This window comes from Myxine glutinosa, chromosome 5, assembly GCF_964187855.1.
Source record: "Myxine glutinosa chromosome 5, kmMyxGlut1.1, whole genome shotgun sequence".
NCBI lineage: Eukaryota > Metazoa > Chordata > Myxini > Myxiniformes > Myxinidae > Myxine > Myxine glutinosa.
Window position 1 is genome coordinate 15,365,291 of NC_136265.1, and position 13,487 is coordinate 15,378,777.

The 13,487-nt window shown below is 45.8% G+C and overlaps 1 protein-coding gene across 3 annotated transcripts in view; it reads left to right on the forward strand.

Moving 5' to 3' along the window:
- LOC137427922 (myosin phosphatase Rho-interacting protein) overlaps nucleotides 1-13,487 on the forward strand; it is a 136,005-nt gene that overhangs the window by 35,815 nt on the left and 86,703 nt on the right. For all 3 annotated transcript variants that reach the window (XM_068117749.2, XM_068117747.2, XM_068117750.2), the window contains exon 3: nucleotides 6,248-6,313. In XM_068117749.2, coding sequence (XP_067973850.2) covers nucleotides 6,248-6,313 — 66 coding nt within the window. The remainder of the gene's footprint in view (nucleotides 1-6,247; nucleotides 6,314-13,487) is intronic.

Sequence of the window (13,487 nt, forward strand, 5' to 3'; positions counted from 1 at the left end):
ATTCCTCGATATTTTTTCAAGGTCCAGGAACCAAACCCACGTTTTTCCATTGGCCCTTGGTATCCACTATCGCATTGTCAACTATCGCGGCACTTTCCAGGAATCTAACCCCCGCGATATAGGAGGGTTTACTGTTTATACTTGAGCACTGCACAGGGTATCGTGTTCCATAAACTCCCTAATTAATGTAGCGGTCCCAACAGTAACATTTTCATTGTTATACGACAGCAGGAAGCTTTTCAAATACAACGTGACGGACACATGAGGAGCACCAAAATATATACAGTCCCGTGATAAAGTAAGTACACCCCATGTAAAGTTTTGACTTTTTCAACATATTTCAACATACGGCTATTTGATCTTCATTTCAACAATATTGATAGATAAAGGTGATATAATATAACAAATATCATGAAACATTTACATTTTGTAGTCCATTGTATCTATCTATAATTCCAGTAATCTCTGTGTGTGTGTGTGTATGTGTGTGTGTATGTGTGTGTGTATGTCTGTGTGTCTGTGACCGCTGTTTCTCGACAACCACGGGTCCGATATACTTGAAACTTGCCAGGTATATTGCTGGGGACCTGAGGATGTGCCTTTTCAAGGTTTCATATTAATCGGAGAAGTAGTTACCGAGCTATGTCCAAAAAACGATTCAACCAATCAGAGAGCAGCGAGCTATCACGTGTGCCGAACGTGGCGAACAGACTCTGCCTCGGACGGCACATTTGAGAGCGTATTCATTTATTTCACGTTGGCAAACTATGTTGGCGCTATGTTGGCGTTAAACTATGTTTTAAAACTAAATATTAATCGGACAAGTAATTACCGAGCTATGGCGATTTCTTTACCAAACTCCGCAAGCCGTTCGCTTTGGACCAAACCATTTCATGTAAATAGAGGGGGGGGATTGTCACCGAACTCGCAAGCCGTTCGCTTTGGCTTTGCGAATGGACCAAACCATTTCATGTAAATAGAGGGGGGGGGATTGTCACCGTACTCGCAAGCCGTTCGCTTTGGCTTTGCGAATGGACCAAACCATTTCATGTAAATAGAGGGGGGGGGGGGATATAATTTTAGATATATATATAGTACGGGCATGCCCTAGTAATTTAAATAAACATAAATGCAAATTTCGCATGTGGAAAAAGTAAGTACACCCTTGGCTCTAATAGGTGGTATTGCCCCCTTTGGCAGAAACAACCTCAAGTAGGCGTTTCTTATAACTGTCTACCAGTCTCTGACATCGACTGGGAGAACTTTTTGCCCACTCCTCCATGCAGAATTCTTTCAGCTGTGCAATGTTTGAGGGGTTTCTTGCATGCACAGCTCGTTTCAAATCCCCCCACAACATCTCAATGGGATTTAGATCCGGGCTTTGGCTTGGCCATTCCAGAACCCTCCATTTCTTTCTTTTCAGCCATTCCTTGGTGGATTTACTGGTATGTTGAGGGTCGTTGTCATGTTGCAAGGTCCACCTTCGGTTGAGCTTCAACTTTCCTACAGATGGCCTCACATTATCCTCAAGCACCCTCTGGTACAATGAAGAATTCATAGTGGATTCTATGATGGTGAGCTGCCCAGGCCCTGATGCAGCAAAGCTGCCCCAAACCATAATATTTCCACCACCATGCTTTACAGTTGGTGTCAGGTTCTTGTGGTCAAATGCTGTCTTTGGTTTTCGCCAAACATGTCTTCTGGTACTGTGGCCAAATAGCTCTACCTTTGACTCTTCTGTCCAGAGCACATTGTTCCAGAAGTGCTCGTCTTTGCCTAGGTGTTCATTGGCAAACTTTAGTCTTGCCCTGATGTTCTTTCTGGACAGCAAAGGTTTCCTCCTGGCACACCTCCCATGTAGATCAAATTTGTGCATCCTCTTTCTAATGGTAGACTCGTGCACTTTGACATCAACAGTGGCAAGAGCTACCTGTTGGTCCCGTGATGACATTCTGGGGTTCTTCGAGACTTCTTTCAGCATCTTGCGGTCTGCTCTCGGGCTGAACTTGCTGGGGCGGCCTGGCCTGAACAAGTTGGCAGTTGTTTGGAATCTTCTCCACTTGTAGATGAACTTCCGGACAGTCGAATGATTGATTTCAAATTGTTTGGAGATCTTTTTAAATCCCTTCCCAGACTTGTAGGCATCTATAACCTTCTTTCTGAAGGCCTCAGAGAGCTCTTTTGATCTAGGCATGGTGATGCCGCACACTTCAACATCAAAGAGCAAACCAAACTAAATGTCTGAGGTTTAAATAAGACAAATTCCTCCAAGATCTTCTCTAACGATGTTCTAATCATTTGCACCTGAGCTGGTGCACCTGATTCTAATTTTAGGTATTTGAAGTAGTGATCAATGTAGGGGTGTACTTACTTTTTCCACATGCGAAATTTGCATTTATGTTTATTTAAATTATACAATGGACTACAAAATGCAAATGTTTCATGATATTTGTTGTATTATAATCACCTTTATCTATCAATATTGTTGAAATGAAGATCAAATAGCTGTACGTTGAAATATGTTTTAAAAGTCAAAACTTTACATGGGGTGTACTTACTTTTTCATGTGACTGTATAGTAATACTTCAAGAAGCAATAGAAAAATATATAATAGTACATGGAAGGAGCACAAAAACAATAACAACTACGTGGTATAAAAGATCCATTTTTCACACGTTTCACTTCATTTTCAATCCTCATTGAGGCTCACAGATAGACATGCAATATGTTTGTGAAGTACAACATGCTGTCTTTTGATTAAATCTGTCGGCGAAGCGATGGGGAGGCACAGCTCGTATGAATGCAGGAGGGACTTGCGTATCACATGGTGGATGTGTATCCTTTTGTTGTAAATCGAGGGATTCTGGAATGGGGCACTTAGTATGCATTGAGAAACCCTGTTCGAAAAGAAAGAATGAGCTTTAAAGGCTTTGGCTTCACTTCCTCTGGTCTTGTGTTAAATGGCCCACTTGTATCACAATATAAAACTTTCCATAGCAATGCGACTTCCATGGGCCACAGAAGATGCTGCATTCGTAGCTTTTGCTGGAAGTAGGTACTGTATTGTGAAAGGTTTTGCTGTTCGGGCTTCAAAAGAGGAAAGCTCACCGTCGTGAGCACTCGGGAGGTTTGCCTTCCGCCGAAGCGATAGTGCCGGCACCTTCTACAGGTCCGTTAAGTATGCGCAACCGGCTCCAGGCTTTTTGGTGTCCATTGAGAATGCGATGGTTGCTCGTGAATTGCAGTAGCCTACAATGGTGCGCTGTGCTGTGTGTGTCGACCGAGGAAATGGAGCCAGTGCTAGGTCGGCCGGGTTTTGAGGTTGTAACATTTGACTTGCGCCGTTCCCTTGAAGCACTTACATTTTTGATATTGAGGCGATCTCAAATAGCATCTGTCACAAAGTGGCCGTAGCTGGCGGTGGACAGCCTGTGATGCGCCGCCGAACATCCTCAAATGGGTTTGACGTGAGCTGTTTAAATATAGGATATATACCATACAGATTGCGTGGAGGTGGGGATGGATGCTTAAATGGATTTAGTACTAAAAAATACCTGTGTTTCCTGATTAGAAGATGTAACACACTCGCCTCTGGTCCCATTAATCTGGTTTTGAATCTCGATCCTACTCTAAACGGTCATCCTGGTGTTGCGAGGGCGATGCATGAATGCGTGCACCATCCCTCGGATGAATGTTGAACCAGAGGACCCGTCATGCCAGCATTGGCAAGTGGACCTTAAAGCTTCAACGGTGTCCTTCGTGGAGAGTTCAGTGAGTTATCGCCGGCACCCTGAACAAATTACAAATTCCTACTTGGACTTGGAGGTATCAAGTGGTTTGGTCTGTTTGGAGGTCCCTTGACACCAGGTTGGACTGCTTTCTACGTCAGGGTGTGGTTGATGCCTGGGAGCAGCTTCGGCGGGGTGGGGGGGCGGATATTGTAATAGGTACCATGCTTGGCTGTCTGTCCGTGTGTCCATCCGTCACGCTGTCTCCTCCTGAACGGTTGTGCATAAACTCACCAACCTTGTGCAGAAACGTATGATCATCGCATGGCACAAAGATGCTGCAGCAGTATCACTTTTGATCTCACCCGCTGGGGTGAGGTCAAAAGGTCAAATACCAAAGAATGCAATTATGGGCTCATTTTTGAGCATTTTTTCAATGAAATTTTGGATATGCAATCAACTTTGGGGGATGCATGGAATATGTACAGATTTATTTTTGATTTGAACCCCGGTTCATGCCTCAGGGGTTTAGGATCACAGGGGTCAAAACGAGCAAATAAGTTTAATTCAATATTTGATATTGGGTCATTCCTGGTAGAAATTTTTGCCATCTTTCAACTTTGCTTCAGGTGGGAAGTGTGGGAACTTGCAATGGCGCACCACCGACTTTGCTCTAGTTATACTATTGCTGCCATGTTTGCAAGTCGTACCATGACAGGACTGCCTATGAAGATGCAAGTTTTCAGAACCATAACTGCTGCACTGCATATCCACAGCGTTGCTGTCACCACGACAAAAATAAAATATTTTTCAATGACGCATTTGTCATCCTTGACAATATTCCACAGAAGGTGGGAAATGAATAACGACGACGCACTGACCCTCAAATTGAGGCTTGCAACGGGGCGATGAATTATTGCTGAGGCCTTTTGTGATTGCAATTTTTGCTCGTTGCGTAAATGGCAGCCGATATTCCGAATAGTTCAACAGGCTCATTATGCGTTTACGCCTCGCCTTTTGTCCTCTGCTGGAATGGCAACGGCCGACCATTTGCCGAACGAGTTCAGAGCTGGCAGAGTGATGCAAGGATTCGATGACCCATTTCCACCAAAATCTCCTGGTGTTTTCGGGTCGAATTGAGGTTACGTACTGGAAGGATATGCCGAGTCGTTTGCCACCATTCGGGCCTTTGTCTTGGAATTAACCGCTCGTGATAATGCCAGGGTTGTGGCTACGTAAACCCTTCACAAGATAAACAAAGAGGAGTTTAATGAACCTTGGGCGTAATTGCGATTGCGTCGATTGCTCCTCGATAGGCTGTTTATAGGAAAGCGTTGGTAGTTACGTGGCACTTCAATTTCATCCTTAAGGAAACCCAGGCACCATTTTGAAAGCCATGCCTGAGTTCACAGTCCTGTTGGTTTAAATTTTGTCTGAGTGGAGTTAATGGGTTTTGTCCCTGAAATGAAATCGTGCACATGCGCAGGATTGGCAGAGTTAGTAGTTCAATGTTTAACTGGTCGGTACGGCATGCCCCTCTGCCTTCACCAATCCCTGGGGTGTAAACCTGAAGCTTATTGATTGTGGTTTTGAAATTGCAGTTTAATGGTGAAAGTCACACGGTGCAGTCAGGCTGTTAAAGGGGCACCGGCACCTGATTTATTTTTGTGATTAACCAATACAAGTACGACCCTCGGTTACTGAGAAATAGCTTTCTGAAAACTGCGTTTTTGAATGACAATGTCGTTTGGGCCCAAAGCTGAGAGCAAGCCAATCAGTGCGATAGAATCACTCAATTGTAAACCTGGCTTTTATTGCTGCTGCTGCTGCTGCTGCTTTCTGTTAGTGTTGTGGTTGTGCCATCTAAGGGTGATGCATTGCGGAGTGTACAGGTCTTCGGATGATGCGTTATTGCGTTAAGCCGGCTGCCCTATTTTGAGTTCTGCGGCTATAAATGAACTTCACAATGGATCCATTTGTGATGATGCATTTCTGTGACTCTTTATCCATAATATGGATGTATATTCAATATACATCGATAGCCTGGTGTTGGCTTAGCGGTTAGGGTGCCGGCTTGGGATCCTAGGATCCTGGGTTCGAATCCCGGTCGATCGCTGAATTAACACCAGGGGGGTTGACTCAGCCTGTCATCCTTCCGAGGTCGGCAAATTGAGTACCAGCTTGCTGGGATGAATGATCACGGTGTGTACCCCGTTTAGAATAGGTACACCGTATCCCTGCGCATCGTAAGAGGCGACCAAGGGTTGGCGTCAGGAAGGGCATCCGGCCATAAAAACATTGCCTCAAAACAGGGAACCATGATTGTCATGGGGCCCGCAAGGCTAACCCCCGCTCTAGCGGGGAAAATGGCCTTAAAAACGATCATTCATATTCATTCATTCATTCGATAGATTTCATGCTCATCTGTTCACAATGCCTCTGTTAAACGGATATGGAGACCTTGGCATGCCGTCACGATGATGAACTAATGTTTTTTGCCACTTGTTTACACTTAACAGAAATGGCAGCGCAGATTTTTCTTGCTCTATGAACACGGAGGACTACGCTACGCTTTGGATGAACTGGTATGACCTTCCTCCTGCCCCCCTGTCTCCCGCACCCCCTTGCTTCCTCTTCTCCACTGTGCCTTCAGCTTGTTCTGTTTTGAGTGTTTGGGCAGTTATCGTGAAGTTTGATTACCGTCGTCTTCAGCTAACAGTGGTGCTGTTTTAACTCGACTGGCTCGTTGCCTGTATTTGTGAGTCCAGAACACGTGGGTTCAAATCGTTGGTGTTGCCATGGATACACAGTGGTCGTCCAGTGATTTTTAGGACAGGAGGGTGCCTTGGCAGCATTTATCCTCAATCAAAGAGGGTTGGGGGTAGCGAAGCAGTATCGTGGGCCAAACGGAGATGATTTAGCTTTCCCTCTCCACTCATCACTTTTCCTTTCAGGTGTGTTTTTGCCTTTCATTGAACCTGCAATGGTTTGTAATGTTACCAAGGCACAGGAGTACGCCTCTCGAAAGTCGGTGCTAAATCAACCCTGGCTTTGTTCGGCTTTACGATCTATCGTCACAAATCGCTCTTAATCCGACGAGAAAAGAGGACGAGAGGGGATGGGGGTAAGCAAATTTATACCGAACACACAATGTCAGTGGTAAAAGGCAAAAGTGCTCAACAGCCTTCGTGGACCAATGTCATGGCAAAATAAAAGGAGGCTCAACGAGGAAATGTCACGCGGAGAGCAGGCTGTCTTCTCCGAACAGGGGTAGAAGTAATGAACACTCGGACCACAAGGTACCCCAGATTACTCAGAACGGCTTGGCCTGCTTAACGTTCTCTGGTTTGTGATTTATTTCTTTTGAATCCAGTTTAAAATCCCGTGTGCCATGCAGATTTTCCCAGTGTCTAAGAGTGTCCTGTAAAGCGCGTAAACACGTACGCTGATGTCTACTAATGCCGTTTACTAATGCTGGAACATACCGCAGGGTGAGAAACTCCTTCCTTTTATTTCCTCTTGACCTTTTGCCGCCCTCCAACAACCTTCGGCTTCTCTCATAAGTCTTTAATCATCGTGTGGTCCCAAAGAAGATGCGAGCACCATTTGGCCGTCCCTTTGCACAACAGGGACTGGCGTTACCACGAATTCCCCGACATTCCAGCATCAATAAATGTTGGTTTGACTCTTGCCAATTCCTTTCGCTCTGTTTGATTATGTGTGGTTAAACCCTCGTTGGGCGCCATTTGTTTGTCTCTCCTTGGATATTCGCTCCTGTGGACCTGCTCTTCATTTTACCATACTCCATTACTATTTATACCCTCCATAATGTGTCCTTTATTGTTTTGCACGATGAGTCAAACAATGAAGAGGGGGTAAATGTCCAAGCCTTCATAAGGTCAGGAACAAACTTGGCAATGTCTGAGTCTCAAACTCTGAGGAATGTGGTTATTTTAAGGATTATTCAAAACTGCACTCCTGAAACACCTGCTGTCGTATGCTGTCGTGTATTGTGAATACATATTTACATAATGCAATCCCATTAACCTGAAGAGTATGTTGAGGGGAAGCTGCGCTGTGATAAATTAATGTCAGCTTTAATGACATTTTTTAAATGCCAGAGTGTTGAACCATGTGACATATATATATATATATATATATGGCTATTTACATTTGGCAGAAGTGGCTTATTATTATTTTGATATTGATACATCAGGTGGGGCCTTCTCTAAAGGACCTCGCCTCGTGGACAGTTGTTGGACCTGCTCAAATCCAGCCTTTGTTGTGTCATTTGAGAGCCCTCGTGGCCCTCATTTGTGTTGGCAATGTGATTTTCTTTTGTTGCTAATACAAATGACTGTTGATAACTATTTCTACAAATATTTAGGCATAAACAGTATTATGACAGTGTGTGACCAACATTGTGTGACCAACATCATATTACGATGCAAATTGTGCCAGTGGGGGAACCCATTGGATTGCATATTCTGAACTTCCTCTGCCATCCTGATTGAAGTGCCTCGGGCATGCTCAGGCCAATATCGCTCCGGAACTATTATTTATAAATATTGCTTTACATTGGGCATTTACTTTACATTCCCGGTGTGTACCCCGGTTTAGAATAGGTACACCGTATCCCTGCGTGTCGTAAGAGGCGAATAAAAGGGTTGGCGTCAGGAAGGGCATCCGGCCATAAAAACATTGCCTCAAAAAGAGAACCATGACAATTACAACTACATATGGGCAGGGTACAGCCCGAAGTACCCCGTGGGGGACCCCACTCCCTCTTGTCATAACTCAAGATGGGGAACCCGATCGAAGCAAGGGTGGAAATCATTCCATTTATGACGACGAAACGTCTGATGCCCGACGTGGAGATCGGTTTCTGAGGTTTGGGACATGGAGTGTAGGGACAATGACAGGGAGATGAGGAAAAGTGGTGGAAGTATTGGTCAGAAGAAGAGTGGACATATGTTGTGTGCAGGAGACGGGATGGAAGGGAAGTGGTGTGAGAATGGTGAAGGGTAGGCAGGGACAGAAATACAAGTTTGTGTGGCAAGGGTGCCCGGAGGGCATGAATTGTGTTGGTGTCCTGTTTTCTGAGGAGTTTGTAGACAGTGTGGTGAGTGTGACTAGAGTGAGTGAAAGGTTGATGATGGTGAAAATGATGATTGGAAAGCTCTTGGTGAACGTCATCTCGGGATATGCTCCGCAGGTTGGTTGGAGCGATGAAGAGAAGGACAAGTTCTGGTGTGCGATAGAGAAGCTGATGGAAAACGTGAAAGATGAGGAAGTTGTTGTGGCAGGCGGAGACCTAAATGGACATGTGGGAACGAGTATGGACGGTTTTGAGGGAGTTCATGGGGGTTACGGATATGGTGTGAGAAATGGAGAAGGTGAAAGGATTTTGGAGTTTGCTGATGGAGCTGATTTGTTGATTTGTAATACTCAGTTCCAGAAAGAGGATAATAAGCTTGTTACATACACGTCAGGTGGGTCGACGACAACCGTTGACTACCTGCTGGTGCGTAGGCGAGATAGGGGGCACCTCCGGGACCCAAAGGTGATCCCGGGGGAGGAGGCTGTTTCACAGCACCACTTGGTTGTCTGCGACATAAGGGTGAAATGTGCGATGAGAGCTCGGCGGGTGAAGTACCAAGCGAGAATTAAGGTGTGGAGGTTGAAAGAGGTGACAGTGAGGGAGGCATTAAGAGAGAGGCTGAGTATGGTAGAGGATGATGTGGTTGAGCTTGAAAGTGGTTGGATGTCAATGAAAGATAGTCTGTTGGGAGCCGTTGGTGAGGTACAGTCACGTGAAAAAGTAAGTACACCCCATGTAAAGTTTTGACTTTTTCAACATATTTCAACATACAGCGATTTGATCTTCATTCATTTCAACAATATTGATAGGTAAAGGTGATATAATATAACAAATATGAAACATTTACATTTTGTAGTCCATTGTATAATTTAAATAAACATAAATGCATATTTCGCAGGTGGAAAAAGTAAGTACACTCTTGGCTCTAATAGGTGGTATTGCCCGCTATGGCAGAAACAACCTCAAGTAGGCGTTTCTTATAACTGCACATCGGATTTTTATGTGAAAAAATAAAAAAATTTTTCACATAAAACGGCTTTTTTGCGCGCAAAAAAATTATTTTGCTATTTTCGGAGAAAAAAAGAATTTCGCCCTTTTTCGGGAAAAATAAAATAAAATGCCCTTTTTGGTCGAAAATGTCTGGCAACGCTAAAAAAAATTAGGGAATTTTTCGAAATTTTAAACTGCGATCGAAATTTGTAACTGCGATCGAAATTTTTAACTGCGATCGATCTCAAAAACAAAACGTTGCGTCCACTTGCGTGCGTTGCGTCCCCAGCGTGTACAGCAGTGAGGCGGTGTACTACAGTGAGAGAGTGTACACAAAGTGTGAACAAGTCTCCTATCAAGATGAGTGCTGCTCTTCGTGACAAGTGGCTGAAGGAATTCAACGCTGGCGGCGATGAAGGGCCACCTTCAAGTACGTGTCGAGTGACACGGCTTTCTGTCGAGCTTGTGAAAAGACTTTCCGGGCGAAGCAGAAGTCTGAGCTGGCCCAACATGTCTGAGGAGACCGCCACAAGAGCAACTTGGCCTTGAAGAAGAAGAGGACGGTCACGCAAGCCACCATGGAGGACTTTGGTGGTGGAAAGAGGCACAAGTGCGACGTCATGGCTCAGGAGCTGTGCCAGGCCATGCTGGCCGCTGGCATCCCATGGTCGAAATTGGAAAACACTGCCCTCCGGTCGTTCCTGGAAAAGCACATCACTCTCCAGATCCCCGATGAAAGCTGGATTCGAAAGCACTACCTCGACAAGTGCTACGACGAGGCCTTGGTGGGGATCCGTGCCGACCTCGGACAGCAGCCCATCTGGCTGTCCGTCGACGAGACGACCGATTCGGCAGGTCGATATGTGGCCAACATCATCGTGGGACGCTTGTCCAAGGAGGGGTACTTTCGTCCCCACCTCGTCCAGTGCATGTTTCTGGAGAAGACCAACTCCGGGGAGATCGTGCGTGCAGTCAATGACACGCTGCGCTATCTTTGGCCTGATTTCAAGCCGGAGTGCCTCAAGGTCCTCGTCAGCGACGCCGCGGCCTATATGATCAAGGCCGGCCATGCCCTGAAGGAACTCTTCCCGGACTTGCTGCATGTGACTTGCGTTGCCCACGTGCTCCACCGTGTCTGCGAGACAGTCCGAGAAATGTTCAAGGACGTCAACGACCTGATTGCCACGACGAAGAAGGTGTTCGTCAAAGCCCCGTCGCGTGTTGTCTTTTGGAAGGAGCAGCAGCCCAATCTTTCTCTCCCCCCGGAGCCCATTCTGACTCGGTGGGGGACGTGGATCGACGCCGCGGTGTTTTACGCCGAGCACTTTGAGGCCGTCAAGGACATTGTGGACCAGCTGAACGATGACGACGCGATGGCAATCCGGAGTGCCAAGGACCTGTTCGGAAAGGCGGACATCAAGCTCAGTTTGGTCTTCTTAAATGCCCACGTGTCGTTCATCCCGAAGATCCTTAAGCAGCTGGAGGAGGCCGGCATGGAGCTGGCCAAGGCCTTCCAGCTCCTTGATCAGGCCAAGGAGGAGCTCGAAAAGATCCGAGGCTGCCGTAAGGAGAGCCTGCTCACCAAGTTCAAGGCGGTGCTGCAGCGCAATCCCGACATTAGTGTGCTGAGGACAGTGGCTTTGATCCTGGATGGAGATCAGCACGGATCTGAGGTTGGTGTGCCGGCTGGAGTCAAGCTTGCTGACATCCCCCTCTTGAGGTACTGCCCCATCGTCGGCGTCGACGTGGAAAGGTCCTTCTCCGTCTACAGAAACGTCCTCACCGACCACCGACACCGCCTCACCAAGGAGAACATTACCAAGATAATGATTTCAAACACCTACTTTAACCGTTCCTAAAAGGGTCTTGTCAATTTCTTCTTGTCCTCTACTTATCAAACAATGCGGTTGCAATAAAGGTACCTGAACGTCATTTTTTACCTGTTTACTAGCCCAGAGTGTTTAATGTTGTGCAGGAAAAAGCTTACCATTTTTTGTTCTTTTTTTGACTGATTTCTGAAAAACTTGGTAATTATAAAAAATGAATAAAACGGGGGAAAAAAATATTTCGGGATTTTTTCACATAAAAAAAAAAAATTTCCGCTTTTCAAAACATAAAAGGCCTATTTTCTTAACATAAAAATCCGTAGTCTACTTATAACTGTCTATCAGTCTCTGACATCCAGTAACCCAGTTTTAGGACCGGCAGAGAAGATAACCGTGAAGGAAGTTGAGAAAGCGATAAAAGCAATGAAGAGTAGAAAAGCGTGAGGGCCGACGGGAGTTGTGGGAGATATGTTGAAGGCAGCGGGACATTGGGGTGTGAAGAGAATGACAGAGATCTGCAATCTAGTGGTGAAAGAAGGCCGCATTCCAATGGATTGGGAACTGAATACTCTCGTTCCTCTATACAAGGGGAAAGGTGACCCTCTGGACTGTGGCTCGTATCGAGCGATAAAGTTATTGGAGCATGGAATGAAGGTATTGGAAAGGGTATTGGAGAGGAGGATAAGGAAGAAAGTGAAGATTGACGAAATGCAGTTTGGATTTATGCCAGGAAGAGGAACGACAGGCGTGCTTTTTAGTGTGAGGCAGTTGCAGGAGAAGTACATGGAGAAGAGGAAGAAGTTGTTTCTTGGGTCTGTTGATCTGGAGAAAGCATTCGATCGGGTTCCACGTGAAGTAGTGACATGGGCATTGAGGAAGTTAGGAGTGGAGGAATGTTTGATCAGAGTAGTTATGGCAATGTGCGCGCACAGCTGTAAGGACGAAGGACGGGAACAATGGTGAGTTTGAGGTGAAGGTGGTAGTGCATCAGGGGTCGGTACTAAGTCCGCTACTATTTGTAGCTGTGATGGAGGTGCTGGCTCGGAATGTAAAGGAGGGTTTACCATGGGAGTTGTTACATGCAGATGATCTGGTGTTGATTGCAGAAAGTATGGATGGACTGAAGGAGAAGATGAACAAGTGGAAGGAATGTATGGAGACTAAAGGTCTGATGGTGAATATCAGAAAAACGAAGGTGATGGCAAGTGGTAAAGCATGTGGTGAGGTGGAAAGAACTGGGAAGTGGCCGTGTGCTGTGTGCAGGAAGGGTGTTGGAGTGAATTCCATTCAATGTACCATGTGCGCTGAGTGGGTTCATCAAAAATGTAGTGGTTTGAGAGGGTCATTAACAAGTGTGGCAGGTACATTCAAGTGTAAGGTGTGCACAGAGGGAGCTGCAGATGGAGGAAATGTTGAGTTGGATCTTGGAGACAGCGTGATGCTGGAAGGTGTGAAAACATTTTGTTACCAAGGAGACATGCTGAATGGAGAAGGTGGATCAGACTCGGCAACGGTTGCTCGAGTGAGATGTGCATGGAAGAAGTTTCGGGAACTGAGTGGCGTGCTGACGAGGAGGGGAGTGTCGTTGAAGCTGAAGGGAAAGGTGTATGCTGCATGTGTGAAAAGTGTTAGGATTTATGGGAGCGAGACATGGGTAATGAACGTAGATAAGCAACGAAGGCTGGAAAGGGTGGAAATGCGAATGGTTCGGTGGATGTGTGGAGTGTCGTTGAGAGAGAGGAAGACAAATGATGAATTGCGAAAGATGATGGGAATGGAGCCTGTGATGGATGCTGTGAAGAGAAACAGTTTGAGATGGTTTGGTCATGTGTTGAGGAAGGA